Source organism: Taudactylus pleione, unplaced genomic scaffold (genome assembly GCF_031769625.1).
Source record: "Taudactylus pleione unplaced genomic scaffold, aTauple2 ptg001003l, whole genome shotgun sequence".
In the NCBI taxonomy this organism is placed as follows: domain Eukaryota; kingdom Metazoa; phylum Chordata; class Amphibia; order Anura; family Myobatrachidae; genus Taudactylus; species Taudactylus pleione.
This window is the reverse complement of record NW_028285404.1, coordinates 392385-418564: the sequence shown is the minus strand read 5'-3', so window position 1 is coordinate 418564 and position 26180 is coordinate 392385. Positions and strand designations below refer to the sequence as shown.

General features: G+C 47.0%; 1 protein-coding gene across 1 annotated transcript in view; it reads right to left on the bottom strand.

Annotated features, from left to right (window-relative positions):
* The window catches only part of LOC148454344 (uncharacterized), a 64977-nt gene extending 39188 nt beyond the window's left edge, over window positions 1–25789 (bottom strand). The window contains 7 exon segments of the mRNA XM_088461013.1: window positions 3895–5441; window positions 20608–20695; window positions 20858–20955; window positions 21074–21197; window positions 22069–22260; window positions 22388–22551; window positions 25694–25789. Of these exon segments, the coding sequence (XP_088317139.1) occupies window positions 3895–5441; window positions 20608–20695; window positions 20858–20955; window positions 21074–21197; window positions 22069–22260; window positions 22388–22480 (2142 nt within the window). The 5' untranslated portion in view covers window positions 22481–22551; window positions 25694–25789.
* Between the last annotated feature and the right edge of the window lie 391 nt (window positions 25790–26180).

Here is a 26180-nt window from a genome sequence, read left to right as displayed (position 1 = left end):
CATGATCATGGGTATACTGTGTGACTTCTCTTATATACAGCAAGTTCTGATTACTATAACGTCCTCTCCTCACAGTCACAGCATGATCATGGGTATACTGTGTGACTTCTCTTATATACAGCAAGTTCTGATTACTATAACACCCTCTCCTCACAGTCACAGCATGATCATGGGTATACTGTGTGACTTCTCTTATATACAGCAAGTTCTGATTACTATAATGTCCTCTCCTCACAGTCACAGCATGATCATGGGTATACTGTGTGACTTCTCTTATATACAGCAAGTTCTGATTACTATAACGTCCTCTCCTCACAGTCACAGCATGATCATGGCTATACTGTGTGACTTCTCTTATATACAGCAAGTTCTGATTACTATAACGTCCTCTCCTCACAGTCACAGCATGATCATGGGTATACTGTGTGACTTCTCTTATATACAGCAAGTTCTGATTACTATAACACCCTCTCCTCACAGTCACAGCATGATCATGGGTATACTGTGTGACTTCTCTTATATACAGCAAGTTCTGATTACTATAACGTCCTCCCCTCACAGTCACAGCATGATCATGGGTATACTGTGTGACTTCTCTTATATACAGCAAGTTCTGATTACTATAATGTCCTCTCCTCACAGTCACAGCGTGATCATGGGTATACTATGTGACTTCTCTTATATACAGCAAGTTCTGATTACTATAACGTCCTCCCCTCACAGCATGATCATGGGTATACTGTGTGACTTCTCTTATATACAGCAAGTTCTGATTACTATAACGTCCTCTCCTCACAGTCACAGCATGATCATGGGTATACTATGTGACTTCTCTTATATACAGCAAGTTCTGATTACTATAATGTCCTCTCCTCACAGTCACAGCATGATCATGGGTATACTGTGTGACTTCTCTTATATACAGCAAGTTCTGATTACTATAACGTCCTCCCCTCACAGTCACAGCATGATCATGGGTATACTGTGTGACTTCTCTTATATACAGCAAGTTCTGATTACTATAACGTCCTCTCCTCACAGTCACAGCATGATCATGGGTATACTGTGTGACTTCTCTTATATACAGCAAGTTCTGATTACTATAACGTCCTCCCCTCACAGTCACAGCATGATCATGGGTATACTGTGTGACTTCTCTTATATACAGCAAGTTCTGATTACTATAACACCCTCTCCTCACAGTCACAGCATGATCATGGGTATACTGTGTGACTTCTCTTATATACAGCAAGTTCTGATTACTATAACGTCCTCACCTCACAGTCACAGCATGATCATGGGTATACTGTGTGACTTCTCTTATATACAGCAAGTTCTGATTACTATAACGCCCTCTCCTCACAGTCACAGCATGATCATGGGTATACTGTGTGACTTCTCTTATATACAGCAAGCTCTGATTACTAGAACGTCCTCTCCTCACAGTCACAGCATGATCATGGCTATACTGTGTGACTTCTCTTATATACAGCAAGCTCTGATTACTAGAACGTCCTCTCCTCACAGTCACAGCATTATCATGGCTATATTGTGTGACTTCTCTTATATACAGCAAGTTCTGATTACTATAACGTTCTCTCCTCACAGTCAGAGCATGATCATGGCTATACTGTGTGACTTCTTATATACAGCAAGTTCTGATTACTATAACACCCTCTCCTCACGGTCACAGCATGATCATGGCTATACTATATGGTTTCTCTTATATACAGCAAGTTCTGATTACTATAACACCCTCTCCTCACAGTCACAGCATGATCATGGCTATACTATATGGCTTCTCTTATATACAGCAAGTTCTGATTACTAGAACGTCCTCTCCTCACAGTCACAGCATGATTATGGGTATACTGTGTGACTTCTCTTATATACAGCAAGTTCTGATTACTATAACATCCTCTCCTCACAGTCACAGCATGATCATGGGTATACTGTGTGACTTCTCTTATATACAGCAAGCTCTGATTACTATAACGTCCTCTCCTCACAGTCACAGCATGATCATGGCTATATTGTGTGACTTCTCTTATATACAGCAAGTTCTGATTACTATAACACCCTCTCCTCACAGTCACAGCATGATCATGGGTATACTGTGTGACTTCTCTTATATACAGCAAGTTCTGATTACTATAACGTTCTCTCCTCACAGTCACAGCATGATCATGGCTATACTGTGTGACTTCTCTTATATACAGCAAGTTCTGATTACTATAACGTCCTCTCCTCACAGTCACAGCATGATCATGGGTATACTGTGTGACTTCTCTTATATACAGCAAGTTCTGATTACTAGAACGTCCTCTCCTCACAGTCACAGCGTGATTATGGGTATACTGTGTGACTTCTCTTATATACAGCAAGTTCTGATTACTATAACACCCTCTCCTCACAGTCACAGCATGATCATGGGTATACTGTGTGACTTCTCTTATATACAGCAAGTTCTGATTACTATAACGTTCTCTCCTCACAGTCACAGCATGATCATGGCTATACTGTGTGACTTCTCTTATATACAGCAAGTTCTGATTACTATAACGTCCTCTCCTCACAGTCACAGCATGATCATGGCTATACTGTGTGACTTCTCTTATATACAGCAAGTTCGGATTACTATAACGTCCTCTCCTCACAGTCACAGCATGATCATGGGTATACTGTGTGACTACTCTTATATACAGCAAGTTCTGATTACTATAACGTCCTCTCCTCACAGTCACAGCATGATCATGGCTATACTGTGTGACTTCTCTTATATACAGCAAGTTCTGATTACTATAACGTCCTCTCCTCACAGTCACAGCATGATCATGGGTATACTGTGTGACTTCTCTTATATACAGCAAGTTCTGATTACTATAAAGTCCTCTCCTCACAGTCACAGCATGATCATGGCTATACTATATGGCTTCTCTTATATACAGCAAGTTCTGATTACTATAACGTCCTCTCCTCACAGTCACAGCATGATCATGGGTATACTGTGTGACTTCTCTTATATACAGAATGTTCTGATTACTATAATGTCCTCACCTCACAGTCACAGCATGATCATGGGTATACTGTGTGACTTCTCTTATATACAGCAAGTTCTGATTACTATAATGCCCTCTCCTCACAGTCACAGCATGATCATGGGTATACTGTGTGACTTCTCTTATATACAGCAAGCTCTGATTACTAGAACATCCTCTCCTCACAGTCACAGCATGATCATGGGTATACTGTGTGACTTCTCTTATATACAGCAAGCTCTGATTACTAGAACGTCCTCTCCTCACAGTCACAGCATGATCATGGCTATATTGTGTGACTTCTCTTATATACAGCAAGTTCTGATTACTAGAACACCCTCTCCTCACATTCACAGCATGATCATGGCTATACTGTGTGACTTCTCTTATATACAGCAAGTTCTGATTACTATAACGTCCTCTCCTCACAGTCACAGCATGATCATGGCTATACTGTGTGACTTCTCTTATATACAGCAAGTTCTGATTACTATAACGTCCTCTCCTCACAGTCACAGCATGATCATGGTTATACTGAGTGACTTCTCTTATATACAGCAAGTTCTGATTACTATAACGTCCTCTCCTCACAGTCACAGCATGATCATGGGTATACTGTGTGATTTCTCTTACATACAGCAAGTTCTGATTACTATAACACCCTCTCCTCACAGTCACAGCATGATCATGGCTATATTGTGTGACTTCTCTTATATACAGCAAGTTCTGATTACTATAACGTCCTCTCCTCACAGTCACAGCATGATCATGGGTATACTGTGTGACTTCTCTTATATACACCAAGTTCTGATTACTATAACACCCTCTCCTCACAGTCACAGCATGATCATGGGTATACTCTTGTGTGACTTCTCTGATGTTTAACAAGTAGGGAATTATAGGTAAATCTTTTCCCACATTCAGTGCATGAATATGGTTTCTCTCCCGTGTGACTTTTCTGATGTCTAATAAGATGATAATTACATATAAAACATTTCCCACATTCCGAGCAGGGATATGGTCTCTCTCCTGTATGAATTCTCTGATGTTTAATGAGATCTGCATTAGTTGTAAACCCTTTTCCACATTCCGAGCAAGAATATGGTCTCTCTCCTGTGTGAGTTCTCTGATGTCTAACAAGTACTGATTTACATGTAAACCATTTTCCACATTCAGCGCATGAATATTTGTATTCTCCTGTGTGACTTATCTGATGCCTAACTAGTATCCACTTTTGTTTAAAACATTTCCCACATTCCAAGCAACAATATGGTCTCCCATCTGTATGTATACTCTGATGTTTAACAAGATCTGAATTACTGCTATAGCCTTTCCCACATTCTAAACAAGAATAAGGTCTCTTTCCTGTATTTTTTCTCTGATGTACAAGTTCTGAATTAAGAATAAAACATTTTCCACTTCCAGAGCAGGACATATCTGGAATACAGTTACTTTTAACATGAATAGATGTATACGGTATATGATCTGTGGGTGTATACATGTCAGTGTGTGTGAGGTCTCCATCACATGAGACTGATTCCTCCTTAGTATGAGTAGATGTATACTGTGTATGATATGTGGGTGTATATATGACAGTGTCTGTGAGGTCTCCTCCATCACATGAGACTGATTCCTCCTTAGTATGAGTAGATGTATACTGTGTATGATATGTGGGTGTATACATGTCAGTGTGTGTGAGGTCTTCATCACATGAGACTGATTCCTCCTTAGTATGAGTAGATGTATACTGTGTATGATATGTGGGTGTATATATGACAGTGTCTGTGAGGTCTCCTCCATCACATGAGACTGATTCCTCCTTAGTATGAGTAGATGTATACTGTGTATGATATGTGGGTGTATACATGTCAGTGTGTGTGAGATCTCCTCTATCACATGAGACTGATTCCTCCTTAGTATGAGTAGATGTATATGGTATATGATCTGTGGGTGTATACATGACAGTGTCTGTGAGGTCTCCATCACATGAGACTGATTCCTCCTTAGTATGAGTACATCTATACTGTGTATGATATGTGGGTGTATACATGTCAGTGTGTGCGAGGTCTCCTCCATCACATGAGACTGATTCCTCCTTAGTATGAGTAGGTGTATACTGTGTATGATCTGTGGGTGTATAATAATCAGTGTGTGTGAGGTCTCCTCCATCACATGAGACTGATTCCTCCTTAGTATGAGTAGGTGTATACTGTGTATATGTGGGTGTATACATGTCAGTGTGTGCGAGGTCTCCTCCATCACATGAGACTGATTCCTCCTTAGTATGAGTAGATGTATACTGAGTATGACATGTGGGTGTATAATTGTCATTGTCGGTGAGGTCTCCTCCATCACATGAGACTGATTCCTCCATAATATGAGTAGATGGATCTTTAGAACATTCTGTGGGTAAAAACAGAGGTCAGAGTCAGAAAATGTAACTGTCCAATTACCTCAAATGAGAAAAAAACAGGAAAAAATAACCCCCACCCGGGGGAAGATATATAGGACCTGATTCCAAGTCGCCTTACTCTTCAGTACTCCTACAGACACTACCAGTTTATAAATAGGAAAATAAAAGAGATATGGTAAGAATTTACCTTTGTTATCTCTGTTTCTATAAAGTCCATAGGATCCACAGGGTTGACCTTGGGGTATAGCTGGATCTGGATCCACGGGCACCACACAGTTAAAGCTTTTGCTGCTCCCAGGATGCACTGGGTACATCCTCTATACCCCGCCCCCGAGCCACAGGCACCTCAGTTTGTAAGAAGCCAAGGCCGGAGGAGAAAAAAAATCAGAGAGAAGGAAGACTGGAACACACAATAACCATACTCACAGAAAGAGACGGAAAATCGGTGACCAGCCACATAGCCCAAATGAAGCCAGGTGCGTCAGGGCGGGCGCTCTGTGGACCCTATGGACTTCGTAGAAACAGATACCAAAAGGTAAGTTCTTACCGTATCTCTTGTTTTCTACTTCAGGGTCCACAGGGTTGACCTTGGGGATGTCCCAAAGCAGTACAACTAAGGGCAGGGACGCTCCTGTGCTGAAAGGAGAATCCGGCGAAGGTGTCAAAAGCATAGAACCTCAGAAAGGTCTGGATGGAAGACCACGTGGCTGCCTTACACAGCTGAACAGCCAAGGCCACGGCCAGCCCTCGAGGGACCCACAGACTGAGTAGAATGAGCCTTAACAGAGGTCGGAACAGGCAAACCCTCCTGTGCATAAGCCTCACAAATAACCAAACAAAGCCAAGGGGCCAAAGTTTGTTTGCCGGCAGGCCAACCTCTCTTGTGAAAACCAAAGAGGACGAACAAGGAATCCAACTTCCGAATGGAACTAGTCCGGTCCACATAAACTTTGAGAGCACGGAGACCACATCTAAAGAAGCCTCACCAGCTGAGAGATCAGCTGACTGAAATGCCGGCACAACAATTTCCTGATTAATGTGGAACTTAGAAACCACTTCAGGTAGAAAACCCGGGCAAGTGCGAAGCACTGCCCTATCCTGGTGAAAAATCAGAAAGTAGGATGACAGGAGAGCGCTCCCAATCTTGATACCCTTCTGGCTGAAGCAATTGCCAGTAGAAAAACAGTTTTAACCGTCAACCATTTGAGTTCCACCGATGCAAGATGTTCAAGTGAAGGATCCTGTAGGGCCCGAAGCACTACCGCCAAATCCCAAGGAGCCACAGGGGGAAGAAAGGGAGGCTGAATCCTGAGAACCCCCTGGAAAAAGGTCATCTGGCAGAGTAGCAATCCTACGCTGGAACCACACAGATAGCTTCTTTGAAAGTTCATGTGTCTGCACTAAGTGTAAGCATAGTTCCAAACCAGACTGAAGGAATGGCAAAGCCCTAGAAAAACGAAACGCCTGTGGATTGTACTTTCTAGACTCACACCACTGAAAATAAGTATGCCACACTCTGTGGTAAATCCTTGCGGAAGCCAGCTTGCGTGCCTGAAGCATCATGCTGATGACAGAGCTGGAAAAAAAAACCCGGGACCTTAAGATGGATGTCTCAAGAGCCACGCCATCAAAGACAGATGACCCAGATCCGGGTAAAGACAGGGCCCCTGAGACAACAGGTCCAGACGTTGAGGCAGAAGGAACGGAGCGTCGATGGAAAGGCTCCGAAGATTGGAGTACCAAGGACATCTGGGCCAAGCTGGAGCCACCAGCTGAAGCGTGCCGCCATCCTGTTTGAATTTCCGAAGGACCCGAGGCAGCAGGGATATCGGAGGGAATAGATACGCCAGCTGAAATGTCCATTTCACTGACAGCGCGTCCACCAGGCTTGCACCGGCGTTTCTAGTCCTGAACCCGTACACAGGTAGCTTGTGATTGTGAAAGGAGACCATGGAGGTCCACCTCCGGAAGTCCCCACCTGTCCATGAGTAGTTGAAATACCTCTGGGTGAAGCGACCATTCCTCGGGATGCACGTCGTGACGGCTGAGGAAGTCCGCTTCCCAATTGAGGACTCCTGGAATGAAGACTGCCGAGATGGCTGGAAGGTGGCACTCCGCCCAAGATAGGATGCGTGACACCTCCGACATTGCTGCTCGACTGCGAGTTCCCCCTTGACGGTTGATGTACGCCACCTTGGTGGCGTTGTCGGACTGAACTTGCACTGCCCTTCCTTGAAGAGCGTGACCAGACAACTGGAAGGCCCTGTACATGGCCCGAAGTTCCAGAATGTTGATGGGTAGAACCGCTTCTTCCACCGTCCAACGGCCCTGAAGTGAAAGTGGACCCGTCACTGCACCCCAATCCAGGAGACTGGCATCTGTCATGAGCAGAACCCACTCCGGGATCCAAAAGGGGCGACCCTTGGTGAGATGTGATGTCTGAAGCCACCAAGCAAATGACAGGTGCACCTCTGGAGACAACACCAGCATCTGAGTCCTGATCCGGTGTGGCAACCCGTTCCATTTGGATAGAATCAGCCCCTGCAGGGGCCTGGAATGAAACTGGGCATACTCCACCATGTCGAATGCTGACACTATTGACCGCAGAACTCTCATTGCCGAGTGAACTGACACCTGGAAACTCTTCAGACAACTGCTCACTCAAAGTTGTAGGGAGGAAATCTTTTCTGGAGTCAGAAAGATCCTTTGCTGATGAGAGTCCAGAAGGGCTCCCAAATGAACCATTATCTGTGACGGAATTAGGGAGGACTTCTTCCAGTTTATAAGCCACCCATGCGCTTGCAGACAAGTGATCGTCAGGTGCAGGTGTTGTAGAAGTACCTCCGGAGAGCCTGCCAGCAATAGGAGGTCATCTAGATACGGCCAAAGCCTTATACCCTGGCTGCGCAGATGGGCAGCCATGACAGCCATAATTTTGGTGAACACCCTTGGAGCCGTGGAAAGGCCAAAGGGCAGAGCCTGAAATTGGAAGTGAAGTTGGCCTATAGCAAACCGGAGATACCGTTGGTGTGAAGGTGCTATAGGAACATGGAGGTAGGCGTCCTGGATGTCCAGGGAGACCATATAATCCCCCGGTTCCATAGCCAGAATGATGGAATTCAAAGTTTCTATCCTGAATGTGGGCACTCTGAGAAACTTGTTCAGCGATTTCAGATTGAGGATAGGCCGATGAGACCCATTGGGTTTCGGAACCAGAAACAGAAGGGTAGTAACACTTCCTGCGTTGAGAAAGCGGAACAGGAACAAAGACCCCTGCTTTCAGCGAGGAATCTATGACTTCCTGATTCTGCAAGGCCTTGGTCTTGTCCTGATAAAGACTCGTGCAGAAGAACTGTTGGGGGGGAAGTCTGTGACGGAAGGAAATGGCGTACCCCTGAGAGACAACTTCTCATACCTAAGCAGCCGTGGTGGTATTGCACCAGCACTGGGCGAATTGAAGAAGTCAGCCTCCCACTCTGGGATCCCCCAGAGAGAGGCTCGTCCCATCAGGGTGAAGGCTTATCCTATGGCTTGGAAGCAGGTAGTCTAGTGCTCCAGGCTTGCTTCTTTGGTTTAGGGGCAGCCTTGGTTGACAACTGCCTTGGGAAAGATTGACCTTTGAACTTTCCCTGAGTGCGAAAGGCCGAGGTCCTAGCCTTAGAAGGCGCAGCTGCTGATGGCAGAAATGCAGACTTAGACTTTGCCAGGGTATCAACAATTTTGTCCAGGTCAGGACCGAACAAATTCTCCCCATTAAAGGGTAAGGCCTCCAGGCCCTTCTTGGAATTCGCATCCGCTCTCCAAGAACGGAGCCACAAAGACCGGCGAGCAGAGACCGTTGCCGCCGAAACTCTGTAAGTCAGAAGGCAGGCATCCAAAGACACTTCTCCAATATAGGAAGCGGCATCCCTCATCTGTCCCACTTAAGCTCTCTGAACCTCCGGAGCTTCCTCAGGAAAAGTATCTTCCAGTACATTGGCCCACCTCTCAATGGCTTTAGCCACCCAAGAGATGGCCATGGACGGACGGGCCACTGCCCCTGAGAGAGAGAATAAATGGATTTTAAACAAGTCTCCACTTTCCTGTCTGTGGGATCCTTTAGGGATGAAATGGAAGGCATAGGCAAGGTAGCAGTCTTGATTAAGCGAGTAACATGAGAATCCACCACAGGCGGGATTTCCCACTTTTTGCAATGACTTGCAGGAAACGGATAACTAGATGCTAAACATTTCTGCGACTGGAACCTCTTACTAGGCGACTGCCAGGCCTCCGCCATATGATCAGTCAGTTGGTCAGATAAAGGAAAAACAGCCAAAGTCGCTTTTGCCTGCTTAAAATTTGGATACTTGGACTTAGGGGCCAGGGCGTCATCCTCTATATCAAGAATGGACCGCACCGCCCTCACCAATGCTGGCACATTAATGGAAGATTTCGTCTCCACTTCCCCGACGGGGGAATTCGAGTCAGAGTCCTCAGGCAATTCCCCTGACGCATCAGAGTCTGATAGTTGCGCAGACTGGGATGACATAACAGTGCGTTTAGATGCCTTTTGAGGCTTGTCACACTTTAACATATTTTGAAAGGCTGAAGAGGAGGACGCCAAACTCTGGACTGAACTGGAGAACACATACACCCATGGTGGTTGACCCGTCTGCGGGAGACCCTGGGAGGGAATGACGGACTGCTGCGTCACCGGAGCAGACTGAATAAACATAGGTGACCCCATATATGGATTAAAAGTCTGAGGCCCAGGGGGAGACTGCAATAATTGTGGTATACCCAGAGAAGGGGGATGGCTGTTTGGGGTAACCCCCTATGGGGAGAGCAGTCGGGACTGCCAGATGGTCCACAATGGAAGCCAGCACCTGAGAAAACACCGCCCAAGGAGGATCCTGTTCCGAAGTTGGGGGGTTAGAGGGACCAGGTAACTGACGGCACCTCACATACAGCCCATCCTGTGATAAATCCTCCATATTCCCCCTGCAGCGCGTCGTCTGCAGGAGAGCAGAGTGGGTGCCACAGAGCACTCAACTTCCTCATCAGACATGATAAAATATATATATACAGATATATATATATATCAACACAACATGACAGCACAGACGGTGTAATGGTTAGCGTTACTGCCTCACAGCACTGAGGTCATGGGTTCGATTCCCACTATGGGCCTAACTGTGTGGAGTTTGTATATTCTCCCTGTGCGTGGGTTTCCTCCCACACTCCAAAAATATACTGGTAGGTTAATTGGCTCCCCACAAAATTGACCATAGTGTGTATGTGTGTGAGCTTGTTGTAGGAATGTAGAGTGTAAGCTCCACTGGGGCAGGGACATGTGAATGGCCAAATATTCTCTGTAAAGCACTGCGGAATGTGTGCGCGCTATATAAAATAACTGGTAATAAATAATAATAAAATAAACAGGGAAGCTCAATTTAGTCTTGGCGCACCCACAAGCATGCAGCACACAAGCCCATAAATATGGCACCATGTAGCACACAACTGTATGTGACCGACCTCACAAATACATGAATTTATAGAAGTGAGATCCAAGAAATGCCCCTCCCCCGCACACCTGCAAGGTCTGTAGGAGAAGGAAAGGGATAGGTATAGACTGACAGTAAGTAGAAATAAAGCACAGACAGTCAGCACTAACAAAAGTCACATACAATGCAGAAAGTTAATACTCACTGCACCTTGTCACTACAATCAACCTGCTCAGATTCAGTGTCTGGGAGGGCTATAGTGCTGTGTACGCTGTCCTACCAGGGGAGAGGTACACAGGGGGACCGGTCCGCACGCTGCCTGAGAGATCTACGATGCTGCCAGGGAAGATGGCCGCCGGAGACCTCAGAGCAGGAGTGGCCGCAGGAGGAATGCAGCTCAGCATTGCCAGACCAGAGCGGAAAGGCGCGCTGAGCTGAGGGGAGGAGCCACTAGGCAGGGAAGGCTATCAATTAACCCCCGCTTCCACAATGTATCCCTGGGGGTCTAGTATTCCTCCGGAGGGGGGGGAGGGAGGCCGCCACCACTGCTAGCGCCTCCGGTCTGTCCCCAGAGGCAGAAGGCTGCATGCACACGCCGGTCACCGCAAGCGCTGACCAGCGACTTACCTCATCTCCGGCAATCCGGCAGCAGCCTAGGGATTCCTCCAGAGTCCGGCTAGTATAGACTCTGAGGTCCCGCTGCGATACCCAGATCTGTACTGGCGTCGCAGTGCCGGCGGGGTGTAGAAGCGGCAGCTTGGACGTCCAATGGACAATCTGATGCTGCTGCTCTGAAGATTAGTAAAAAAATTAATAAAATTAATTAAAACTCTTAAAATAAAATAAAGCTCCCCCGCGCGAAGGGTGACCCAACTCCGGCCGGAGTCGGAATAAACTGTATACCTTTTAATGTTATATTGGTATTTACACTTTTTATTGCACTGATTTTATGTTAAATTATTCAAACACAACTAAGCACTTTATCTAAAAGCACTTTTTGCACATAACGGTTTTATAAAAAAAACCTCATGGTTGGAATACACCATAACAACACTTTTGTACACAATATGCGGAATTGTCGACCAAAGTCAATTCCCCCTTTTCTATCTATCATATATATATATATTTTTTTTTTAAGTAAGATAATAACTGGTGTTAAAGTTAAAATATATGTTTTATACATATGCTACTATGTACTAGGAATACATATACTGATTACATATTAATAAAAACATTTATGGCTAGGAATGTGGTAACATAAGGATAGATATTGAAGAATAGGAAAATATAGACTAAAATATCATGTATCTTATCTAAGTCCAAGAAAGTTATTTAAACTTGCTCCCAGAAACTTATGAAATTATAAGTTATAATGGTCACCAAGGTCCAAGGACAAGGGCCCTTTAGAAAAATAAAATGGACATATGCCAAGTGAAGTAAGACACGTACAGTACATGGATCTATGTTAAGGTCATCTTCCTATGGATCCACAGATGGTTACCTTCCCATGGTACATAGATCTGTCAGGGTGACTTTCCCATGGATCCACACATGAGGACATCATCTGTAGAAAAGGTATAAATATTGGAACTATGGGCTCAGAAGAAGACGGAGGATAGAACTGTTAGCATGGCATACTGCTGAAATGATAACTATAAATGTTTTCTTTTGTATTATGTTGTATTTTACTTAGTTTCTGTTCAAGAATTGAAAAAGTATTTTTTTATTTTCTAATTCTTCACTGGACATTAAATAAATAGAAAAAAGAGATATTGTTTAAATTATTCAAACGACTGTTATAAGCTTGTTGACCATCTTATGAATGAATGTGTTGGATCAGTCGTTCCGGAATTCTGAATGTGTTGGTGTCGGCCGTTCCGGAATTCTGAATGTGTTGGTGTCGGCCGTTCCGGATTTCTGAATGTGTTGGTGTCGGCCGTTCCGGATTTCTGAATGTGTTGGTGTCGGCCGTTCCGGATTTCTGAATGTGTTGGTGTCGGCCGTTCCGGATTTCTGAATGTGTTGGTGTCGGCCGTTCCGGATTTCTGAATGTGTTGGTGTCGGCCGTTCCGGATTTCTGAATGTGTTGGTGTCGGCCGTTCCGGATTTCTGAATGTGTTGGTGTCGGCCGTTCCGGATTTCTGAATGTGTTGGTGTCGGCCGTTCCGGAATTCTGAATGTGTTGGTGTCGGCCGTTCCGGAATTCTGAATGTGTTGGTGTCGGCCGTTCCGGAATTCTGAATGTGTTGGTGTCGGCCGTTCCGGAATTCTGAATGTGTTGGTGTCGGCCGTTCCGGAATTCTGAATGTGTTGGATCAGCCTTTAGGGACTGAATGTGAGGTAAGATTCTAAATTCATGTATTACTTTGGTTAATGCTTGATGAAGGAATAGTTGGTGCCAAGTCCCAAGTGAAACCACATAATTACACTATAAGGCCTTAGATAGCGGTGTGTGGAATACATGTGAGAGAATATGGTGGTTAACAGGGAAGGTTTATCATAAATGTTTTAATTTTGACAAAAAATGTTCTTAACATATAAAGGAACTTATCATGCGTTGATAACAGTCATGTGACTTTTGTCCTATATTCAAGGATGTGCTTTTGTTTTACTTTAGCCTTGAAAGATTGTACAACTCTGGACATTCAAGGATACATCATTAAGTCTGTGCTCTGGTTATGTGTTAATTGGGTCTTCATTCTAGCACCCTGCACCTACCAAAATATGTGCAGTTCCTCTATCCTGCCTGGGGTGTCACTCTCTGCTCTGGTGCTTCTAGCATACTCAGCTGATGCAATAAACTTTTCAACAACTCTACCTCCTGGCGCTCTGCTTGGCCGGCATGTTTAGATGGGTTGTGACTTGTCGCATTGGCCACGCCCCATTGATGCAGGGCCACACCCCCTTTCTCCCATCCGTGTGTTCATGGGAAAAATGCTCAGGACAATTTTAAACCCCAGTCCCTGACCTGGGCTATAGCCTTTTTGAAGGAGAACCTTCCTGTATCTTTGGTATAAAAAAATAAGGACCCATCACACCATTTTCTGGCAATCACCTCTCCTCCATCATATGTTATTGGCACAGCCATTTATTGTGTCATCTTTACCAATAAGTGCAGTGGTATCAGACACTAGGGGGCGCTGCAGAGTGTTTGGAAGCCCTTGGGAGCCTTGTGGGTCCCTCCTATGGCTCCGATACTGGATTAGTGGTGAGGATTAAACAGGAAGTGTTGCTCCCATAATGGAGAAGCTCTATGGTTTCTGTGTATGAACATGACTGGCAATCAGATTTTAGTTTATTTTATAAAAATGCCAAGAAAACCCTTATTGGGCAATTTACGTAACCAAGCAATATAACAAGGGGGGGGGGGGGGGGTTACTTGGGAAGTGCAGATAATTGCAACAAAAGACCTTCTATTGCATGACTGCTTTATGTATATGCCCTTTCATACTGTTAGAAGTGGCTGTGAGCAGGGGTTAAAGTGGGCTGAAACATGGTGGAACTAGTTCTGCCTCGGCCCTGCAGTGATTGTCCAAGCTAGGCAACGGGCTGCTCTTCACAGAGGAGTCCCACAGAGTGCTCACCCCACATCAATAGATGGTGCAGGTTGTGAAAGTGTGTCAGAGCATGTCCCCCGCAGGTCCCAGAGGCTCCTTGGACTTCTTTGTTCGGTGTAACATATATGACATCAGGATGCCGAGGCGCTGCCAGAAAGAGAAGCACAGGCCACCAAGCACTATGCAGAAGACTAGGTAAAAAGTGGCTGGAGACACACAGGTGGGGCACTGTGCAGAAATAGCATGAGCTGGAGAGACACAGGGGGGTGAGCTGGAGAGACACAGGTGGGTGAGCTGGAGAGATGTAGGGTGGTGTCTCGAGAAATGCAGGGGGGGGGCTGACCCTGGATAGATGCATAGGAGAGAAATGACCCTGGAGAGACACATAGGAGACATGTGGGAGGATGGCGTTAGAGAGGTGCAGGAGGATGGCGCTAGAGAAGTGCAGGAGGATGGCGCTAGAGAGGTGCAGGAGGATGGCGCTAGAGAGGTGCAGGAGGATGGCACTAAAGAGGAGCAGGAGGGTCGCTCTAGATAGAAGCATGGTAGAAGGCAGCGGAGAGATGCAAGAGAACAAGCTGGAGAGACGCAGGGGGTTGATCTGGAGAAACACAGGAGCGATGTGGGAGCATGGGTCCTGGTGTTGGAGAAATGCAAAAGGGCAGGTGTTGGAGAAATGCAAGGGGGCTGGTGGAGAAACGCAAGGGGGCTGGTGTTGGAGAAACATATACAGAAAGCACTGGCAAGACATAGTCGATGGCATTTTTCTGGATTGTTTGCCCCAAAAGTTCTATTAATATGTGTTATCTGGTTAAACCTCTGTTGTATGAAGATGACATATTATTCCAACGCAAAGAGGTGGCTTCTGTACTGCATGATCTCCTATATGCACACTGAATACCAACTTAAAACAATTTCTGCCAAGGAAAGCTCAATTTCTTCAGGCGTTTCCCATTGCTGAGAAACCACCATAATGGCAACAAAAGGCTCTCTGCCACAGGAAATACAGAGGGAATACTGCCCAGGGCCACCCAATTGGTGGGGCCACAGTCTTTTTGGGATGAGTAGAAGTAGTGATTGACTCTGCAGAGATCAGAAAGCTCACTCCATTAGAGCTTCTGCTGACCATCAGTGATCTAGCTGTCACGATTGGTGCTTGAGAGTTACCCGACCTAGGTATTGAACTGGATTCAGCAAAGGCCGGCTTAACTGGAACCATGGATTATGTAAATAGCTCTATTTGCATATTAATTGTATGGCAGTGAGAACTGCCTTTGATGATAAATGACAGGAACCGGAAACTTGTAACGTTTGAGTGAACCAGTAGTAAACTTGGAGGAACCGGACTGGGACTGACAGGAAGGCTTGCCAAGCGGGACGGGGTACCAGTAGGTAATCTTGCAGAATTGGACTGAGAACCAGTAGATAGACTTGCTGAATTGGACTGTGAACCAGTAGGATTTCCAGATGCGCCAGGTATAACTATTAGCAGGATTGCTAATTGAACTGGTCTAGGAACCAGCAGGATTTCCAGATGCGCCAGGTATAGCTATTAGCAGGATTGCTGAATGAACTGGTCTGGGAACCAGCAGGATTTCTGGATATGCCAGGAATAGTTCTTAGCAAAATTACTAGATGAACTGGTCTGGGAACCAGCAGGATTTCCAGATGCACCAGGGGTTGCTGCCAGCAGGAGCCTGGGATACACTTGTACACAGAGAGACAGCTATAGCACAATCTGTACACCGCAGGAAGTAACGAGATGCTCAGGCCCTGAATGCTATCAGAGGAGGATGTTTATACCCTGGGTCTCGCAGGAATTGGTGGATACAGTCAGGTGGTCTGGCAGTAGCACTCTGAGTGGTGGAGGGCACAATATGCAGAGGGAGCAAACATATCTGCAGTACTGAGAGTCAGAACTACACCTGCAATTCCAATCAAGACTAGCAGTGTTCACAGACAGGAAAGGACCCAGGTGAATAAGCAATGTGGAAAGGAGAGCACAGTCCAAATGCATACACAGAAGTGTTGCAGCCAGCATGATCAGGACAGATCTCCCAAGTGAATTACACATACAGATCCATGGGACAGTTGGCAGGGGTAAGTTTCAAGGCAAAAAGTGAAAAACTAGCTAGGGTCGTAACACTAGCAAGCCAGTCAGCTCCTACACCATCACCTCAAACTGATATCTCCACCAGACTCCTACACCATCAGCTCAAATCAATTAGTTGACCAGGCTCCTACACCAGCACATGGAACCACTTGGTTCTTGGTATGTGTGGTTACCCTACTGCAACACCTAGCCGATGCCTGAAAAATCCTTCACTGGCCACTTACTATGGATCAGTGTTGCTTAGTGGACTGACACTCAGCGGCTGCGTAGGAATTTGCACACACGAATTTGGAGTGTGGAGATCTTGTCTGCAGTCAGTGAGATTCTCTAACCCTGAGAATCCAAAAGAGCTCCCAGATGGACCATCCTCTGAAGGATTCAGGGAGGACTTCATCCAGTTGATTAATCAGCTGTGACTTTGCAGGAAGGCAATGGTTACCTGAAGATGGCGTTGAAGAACCTCTGGGGAGCTTGCTAAGAGCAAGAGGTCATCTAGGTATGGCAGCACTCTGATTCCCTGACAGAGCAGGTGGGCCACTATGACCGCCATCATTTTGGTAAAGACCTGTGGAGCTGTAGAAAGTCCAAAGGGTAGAGCCTGAAATTGGAAATGTTGCTGTAGTACAGCAAACCAGAGAGATCGCTGATGAGAGGGCTCTATAGGTACAGAAACAGGGTAGAATAATAACCATTCCCTCGCTGTGACAGCAGGACTGGAACCATTACCCCTGCTTGTAGCAAGGACTGAATGGCTTTCTGGCTCAGCAGAGCCTTGTTCGGGTCTGATAGAGGGCCTGTGTAGAAAAATTGGTGGGGTGGCCATCTTAGAAATGAGAGGACATAGCCGTGAGACCACTTTTCTTACCCATTCGACCGTGGTCTGATGCCATTCCTGGGCAAACTAAAGAAGTCAGCCTCCTACTCTGGTGACCCCAGGGGGACGCCCGCCCCATCAGGTTGAAGGCTTGTCCTCAGATTTTGAAGCAGGACATCTAGTGGCCCAGGTCTGCTTGGTCCTACGCTTTGTGGCCCTAGTGGAAGCAGATTGTCTAGGAAAGGACTAACCCTTAAGGTTTGCCCTGAGGACGAAAGGTCCTGAAGGACGTTGTCCAAGGCTTTGCAGAAGCTGCTGATAGTAGAAAGACAGTTTTTGATGCTGCCAGTGTGGCCACAGTCCTATCTATGTCAGGGCCAAACAAGATTTCTCCATTGTAAAGTAATGCCTCTAAGGCCTTCTTAGAGTCTGTATGCGCCTTCCATGACCGCAGCCAAATGTGGGCGAAGTTCTAGAGGCTAGGAGACTAGCATCCAAAGTAGCTTCACCAATATATATGTGAGCTATATAGGACATTTGATCCCTAGAAGCCTCTGAGGGAAGAGACTCTTCCAGAGTGTCTGCCCAGCTCTCAATTGCTTAAGCCACCCAGGCAATAGCCATGGTCGGGCGAGCAATAGCTACGTAGGATTCTTTAACGAGGATGCTGTAGGGATAGGTAATGTGGAGCTTTTAATCAATCTCGTAACTTTGCACAATGAGCTGTAGGAAATGGATGGTCAGGCGTTTTTGGAGCCGAATCCTCTTACCAGGTATCTGCCAAGCCGCTGCCATGTGCTCCGTTAGTTGATTTGAGAGAGGAAATATTGCAGAAGCCACTTTTTGTCATTTAAATAGTGGATGCTTTGTTTTAGGGGCTGGCTCATCCTCCTCTATTTGAAGAATAGATCCAACAGCCAGGACTAAAGCCGATATATTAAGTTTGGAATGAGGGCCTGATTCAGAGCCGGACGCTCTGAACGAGCGCCCGCTCTGAAGCAGGGCGTTTTTTGGGGGGGTTTTTTGCAGCCTCTTGGCCGCTCGCATAGCTGTGGGTGACCACCCACAGCTTATGCGAGCGGCCATGATGATGGTAGCGATGGTCAAGACCATCGCGATCATCGGGCTTGCGACGAGACCCTTGTGGTAGGGTCTTGTTGCCGCAAGCCCCAGAGTGCTTTTGGCTCTAACAGAGCCAAAAGCACTCCCACTGACATCACTTGTGATGTCAGTGGGGCCGGCTCCAGACGGTAGGCGTTCCCATGGGAACGCCTTCGTCTGGGCAGCCACGCCCCCGGCCCGCCCACCAAAGGGGGCGTGCTGTCACTCAACATCGACAGCACGCCCCCTTTGGTACGAGACCCGGAGCGACGGTTTGGCCATCGCTATCCGGGTCTCGCACATGCTCACGACGGAGCCAGCATGCGCACTGGGCCACCATCGATCCGCTTGCGAGCGCGTCTGAATCAGGCACTGAATCTCTCAGTGTTAGAGAGATCAGCATCTTCAGGTGATACCTCAGAATCTGAGAGCTGTGTAGACTGTGAAGATAGCACAGAACACTTAGTAGTCTTACTGTGTAGGGGCTTCTCACCTTGCAACATATTTTGAAAGGCTGTAGAGGTATCCGCTAAACTCTGTACTGATGTAGAGAGCATGTCTACCCGTAGAGGCACAGGAGGTACCTGTATTGCCTATAACTGTTGAGGCAATTTGAGGGGGAATTACTGCCGGGACTGCAAAACGGTCCGCAATAGTAGTCAACACCTGAGAAAAGGAAGCCATGGGGGGCTCCTCAGCTGGGATTGGGGGATCTGATTGGCCTGGTGGGGTATAACACCTGGCATATAGCCCATCCTGTATTAAATCCTCCTCATTTAAGCCTGCAGCACATACTTTGCATAAGAGCAGATGCCTGCTTGCTACTCTTACCTCTGCTACACATTGTCGAGTAGTATAGCACACAATATGGCACTGAGTAATATGCAACTACTAGGTATATGATATAAAAGTGGAAATGCAATATACTGATCCTGTCTTATGCCTGGGCAAGCTGCAGGATCGGACAGCACAAAATATGGCACAGTGTAGTAACCAACAGTATGTGACATCCTTCACAAATCCAAGAAATCTGAGGTACAGAAAACCCTGAATGCACCTGTGTGTTAGGGCAAAGATGAGAAAAAGGGAAAGATATATGCTGACAGTATAGAGAGAATATATAGACAGACAGCGCTAGCATAAGTCACATACAATGCAGAAATACATATGCAGTAGCCGAAAAATGTCCTTAAAGGCTGGTAGGCTATAGTGCTACATAACCTGTCTACAGGGAAAGGTATGTAGGGGGACCGGACCCTGCGTTTCCCTGAGAGAGCTGTGGCTGAGCCTGTAGAAGATGGCCGCCAGAGACCTCTGAGGGGGCGTGGTCAGAGGGTGAGAGCAGCACAGAGAAGCCAGACCTCAGAGGAATGGTGCCCTGAGCTATGGGGAGGGGCCGCTGTAATAGAAAGCTGACCTCCCCATGCTGATTGTTAACCACTGGGACGCTGGATTCCCAACTCCATATGTACCCTGGTGGTGTAGTGGATCACGCGGACGAAGCCGATGTTCACCCTCAGCGCCTCTGGTCTGTCCCCTGAGACCGGCGGGAAGACTGCCCATCTGCGGGCCACCAAAAGCGGTAACCCCGCCTTACCTGTCCCCTGCTTCCTAGTTGCAGTCTGGGGTCTTCCACGGGGCCGCCTAGCAAGCTATGCTGTGGAGTTGCATAAGGCAACCCACTGTGATAGCAGTGAACCAGCTCCTGCCGGACACCAACAAAACTGATTGGCCTCAGGCTCAAGGGCGGGGTATCGGGGGAAGAACCGTTGCATCCTGGGATTGCAAAAGCTTTAACTGTGTGGTGTCCGATCTTCCAAGTCTCGCCTACACCCAAGGTCTCCCTGTGGAGCCCTATCGACCCTAAAGAAGGAATTTATTTTAAAAGAAATATCTTGACGCTGGTGAGTAAGCTCATAATTTGGCCAAATTTATGCCAAAAACCTTGTATATTATGTATAATTATTAATGGTTGTATGGTGCATCTGGTCTCTCTCTTTTTTTTCTATGTGGTAACAGATAGTAGTGATGTCACAGTGACACTCCCAGACTCTCCTCACTGTTATGTACTTAGTGATTATTACTCACCTGTGCTGATAGCTGTAGGGATTTCCTCCTCCTTACACTGCTGATCACCCATCACATAAGTCTCTTCTACTTTCATATGTTCTTCAACCTGAATAGCCCACAAGACAATACAAATAACACACATATAATAATGACGGATTGAATTCAGAGTAAACAGAAGACATCAGTGTATGAGACCCGCACAGCTGTCCTACAGATCATATACTGTAGCATAACTTTGGTATTGGGCAACTCCCTGAATCCCACCTACCTGATCCTCCTGTGGGACACTGTGATTCTCCTCTGTATCATCCTGGGAATAAAGAGGACGGGGACATCTCTCTGGGGTATTCCTGTTACTGGCCCCATCTGTAGGAGACACACAGTGACTGATTACACTGTATATATGTGATTATCAGATGATGTGTGTATATAGGTGGCCCCATAGCTGCTCTCCCCATTACAATAAATGACAGTCTCCTCTTACCCAGTGATGTGAGGGGCCGGTGATTCTCCACCATCACGTCCTTGTACAGACCCCTGTGTCCTTCTATATACTCCCACTCCTCCATGGAGAAATAGACAGTGACGTCCTCACACCTTATAGGAACCTGACACACACAATGATACAGTCATCACCCAGACACATCCCCTGGTGTTACTGTATAATGTCCCATTCCCAGCAGTCACCTCTCCAGTCATCACCCAGACACATCCCCTGGTGTTACTGTATAATGTCCCATTCCCAGCAGTCACCTCTCCAGTCATCACCCAGACACATCCCCTGGTGTTACTGTATAATGTCCCGTTCCCAGCAGTCACCTCTCCAGTCATCACTCAGACACATCCCCTGGTGTTACCGTATAATGTCCCATTCCCAGCAGTCACCTCCCCAGTCATCACCCAGACACATCCCCTGGTGTTACTGTATAATGTCCCATTCCCAGCAGTCACCTCCCCAGTCATCACCCAGACACATCCCCTGGTGTTACTGTATAATGTCCCATTCCCAGCAGTCACCTCTCCAGTCATCACCCAGACACATCCCCTGGTGTTACTGTATAATGTCCCGTTCCCAGCAGTCACCTCTCCAGTCATCACTCAGACACATCCCCTGGTGTTACTGTATAATGTCCCGTTCCCAGCAGTCACCTCCCCAGTCATCACCCAGACACATCCCCTGGTGTTACTGTATAATGTCCCATTCCCAGCAGTCACCTCCCCAGTCATCACCCAGACACATCCCCTGGTGTTACTGTATAATGTCCCATTCCCAGCAGTCACCTCTCCAGTCATCACCCAGACACATCCCCTGGTGTTACTGTATAATGTCCCATTCCCAGCAGTCACCTCTCCAGTCATCACCCAGACACATCCCCTGGTGTTACTGTATAATGTCCCGTTCCCAGCAGTCACCTCTCCAGTCATCACCCAGACACATCCCCCGGTGTTACTGTATAATGTCCCATTCCCAGCAGTCACCTCTCCAGTCAGCAGCTGAATGATCTTGTTGGTGAGCTCCAGGATCTTCTGGTCATTGTGTCTCTCATGTATCAGTGAGTGAGGTGGAGGCACCGTGATGGGGCTCTGTGTCCTACTGAGTCCTCCAGACACACAGGGATGGCTTCTGGGTGTCTCACACTCACCAGATGTCTTCTTCACTACTGTGTAATCCTGTATGTTTAGAGACATTTTTCTATAGACTGCGACATTCCAAGAATTACCCATCTCCCCAGTCAGGTCCCTGTGTTAGTAATAGAGATAATAGTGATGTCACTGTGACACTCCCAGACTCCCTCACCTCCCCAGTCAGCTGGTATATGATCTCCAGGGTGATATGTAATATCCTCTCTGTCATGTGACTCCTGTCCTTGTCCATTCTCTGCGAATCCATGACTTATACAGGATGTGTCACCTTTACGCGATTGTTAGTAAAGACTCTCCGGTTCCTCACAGCTCAGCTACCTAGGAATAAATAGAAGAATTATTATAAACACCAGCAGTGGTGGAACTAGAGAGTGGTGGGCCCAGGTGCAAGAATATGCTTTGGGCCCCCATATACAGTGCCCCCAGTAGCGGTTCCCACTACGCAGTTCCCCCAGAAGCAGTCCTACCTATACAGTGCCCCTAGTGGCCACCCCCCCTATACAGAGCCCCCAGTAGCGCCCCCCCTGTGCCAGTGTCAGTTCCCATGCCCCCTTACACGCACACAAAAACAACACAACTTACCTGAATCCCCGCTCCTGTCGCTGTCTGCTCCTCCCGGCCCGCTCTTCTGCACCATGGGAGAGACATCATGACGTCTCTCCCACCACCCGCTGCGGGGGGAGCCGGAAGGCAGAGCTCATGAGTGAGCTCCAGCCGGCTCCCTCCATGGACGCAGCAGTCATGAGAGTCTGTTTGACTCTCATTGGCTGCTATAACAAATACACAGCCGCCGTACTGTGTAGTGCTGACCGCTCTCACTGCAGTCTGCCCTACACTTGTGGGGCCAGGGGGACACTAGCGGTGGGTGCAGCGGCGGCTATGGGCCCCTGTACCACAGCAGGCCTCGATACAAGCCACCGACTGCACCGCTGCTAGTTTTGCCACTGAACACCACAGAATACACATTACAGACAATTTTGCATTAAAGTCCGTTTTGCGGACGGATCTTTTGAGTTATTGATAGAGACGCTTTGGAGCGGAGCTTTTATTCGGTTGAAGCATCTGTCATTTGTTACCTCACTGTGTACAGAATGGAATGTGATAAATAGGGCTCTTAGGACCTCATTCAGAGTCGGTCGTTGCGGCCGCATTGTCGTAAGGGAAAAGGGGCCGGATATGCAAATGATGCACTCGCAAGTTGCGTCCTTAAGATCGGATCGTTAGCTGGCCGACCAAGGGGAGGATGCGGCCGTAAGACAAAAAATACGCCCCCTTGTCGTACGCATTACACGTCATCTCCAGCCATATGAGGATTAATCGAGACCATCGGTAACCATCAAAACTGGTCGTAGAGCTTAAGGCTGACCATACCCTCTCTTAAGCACTACGATCTAGTCAGTGTACAGACCTCCCATGTCACGTGTGCCATGACACTACTTTGTTAATTATGCACTCCCATAAAACGCCGTTCGCACAATTAGGCACGCCTGCGTTCAGATCTCCACTCCCCCGTTTTCAAGCACCTTCCCCTTTTACCACCCACAAACGCCTCATTCTGTCACTCAAACTACCGCCCTGGCTGTGTTCAAGGAGAGAGAAATTTCTGATCATAGCAGCTAGTTTGCGCACGCGCATTGCGAACTTTACACATGCACAGTTTAGCGAACATCGGTGGCGTACGACCGAGTGGCCGCAACGACCGACTCTGAATGAGGTCCTCAGTCTCACACGGTCACAATTGTAGACTCACATCTAGGGGTATATTTACTAAAGGTCGATCTTGGTGTATTTGTAGGTGATTATCATTCAATTATACAACTAAGAGATTTTCCTGAAGTCAATATAGACTATAAAACCGAATATCAAACCGAATCCCAACAAAAATAGAACATCGATACTTTCAGCAAGGAACGCAAGTCTGTGTTTGCACGCAGTTGGCCGATGTTTGCGGTCTGCGTTGCACGGCGAGTACGCGAACTGCTCACGGGAATGTGATATCAGTGAGAACGCAGAACCATCGGAGATTGACAGGAAATGGCATCTGGGGGTGGTTAGCAAAACGCAGACGTGACAGGGCGTTCCAATGCCGTTGTATACACAGCGTGGCGTCCCTCGGCGTGTAGGAAGTTTAGCAACTTCTGCAGCAGGGTCAGGTCTACCACTGCTCTGCGTGAAGCTCCGATGTTACCGATTATTTTGCATTATATTACACATCAGTACGGACATGAGAAGAGGGTTAGGGTTCAGCATTATGTAGTGCTGGGTGTCTACATCCTGTGCTGCAACGGCCATGAAACGTATACATTAGCACAATCTCGCCACGGATGGGTGTGTGTGAACGCAGGCTTGCGATCTATGCCGAATCAGGACCAGATACACCATATTTACTAACAGTCAGATAGAAAATCAAAATAAAATCAACTACAAAAAAAACTGACATTCAAATCCCAAAATAAAGAGCTGCCTGAGGTGATATTGGGAGAAGCAGCACATGGCATCTATTCACTCGCTGGTGATTGTTTCACCAGAACTTTCCCCCCTGCGGGAGACTGCGGGTGGGCACGGATGTTTCAGCGGGGCACCACCATAACGGAAGGGCGCATTGTAGCATTTTAAAAGCAGGCAGGGAGCAGCGCAAACTAAAACAGCCTAGCAGGTACACTAATCACTATACACAGGTCACACGTACCACACGCTGATCACTATACACAGGTCACACGTACCACACGCTGATCACTATACACAGGTCACACGTACCACACGCTGATCACTATACACAGGTCACACGTACCACACGCTGATCACTATACACAGGTCACACGCTGATCACTATACACAGGTCACACGCTGATCACTATACACAGGTCACACGCTGATCACTACACACAGGTCACACGTACCACACGCTGATCACTATACACAGGTCACACGTACCACACGCTGATCACTATACACAGGTCACACATACCACACGCTGATCACTATACACAGGTCACACATACCACACGCTAATCACTATACACAGGTCACACGTACCACACGCTGATCACTATACACAGGTCACACGTACCATGCGCTGATCACTATACACAGGTCACACGTAAATCACTATACACAGGTCACACGTACCACACGCTAATCACTATACACAGGTCACACGCTAATCACTATACACAGGTCACACATACCACACGCTAATCACTATACACAGGTCACACGTACCACACGCTGATCACTATACACAGGTCACACGTACCACGCGCTGATCACTATACACAGGTCACACGTACCACACGCTAATCACTATACACAGGACACACGTACCACACGCTAATCACTATACACAGGTCACACGTACTACACGCTGACCACTATACACAGGTCACACACGCTAATCGCTATACACCGGTCACACGTACCGTGCGCTGATCACTATACACAGGTCACATTGGTACTGCACCTGATAATACTGAGCTCCTAAATGCAGCTGCTGGTGGTCTCTCTCAGGGTTGTAGACTTGTAGGTAAAGTTGTATGTGAACATTTGGTAAGAGACATGAAGGAGGAGGAGGGCTTACATTTGAACACTAGATGCATCACGTGACCTACCCTCCTACATGACCTTTTCCACCCAGTACAAAATGTTCTGCTCTTAGACTTCCCACCTAATTAATGATTGCAGCCACATGTCTGTGTTGAGCAAGTTAATGATGAGACAGGTGTTTCACCACAGGTGGCTGCAATAATTAAGAGAGAAGTCCAGGAGCAGAGTATTTTGTATGGAGCGGAAGGGGTCATGTTGGAGGGTAGGTGCGCGATCAGAAGTAAAGCTGGCCACACATCTAAAGATTATCTGTCCAACCAGCCAACTAGTTGATTGGTTGGAATGAAAATCTGGTCAGGGATGAAAGTAAATGACAATCAGCAATTTGCTCCCAAATGCCGGAA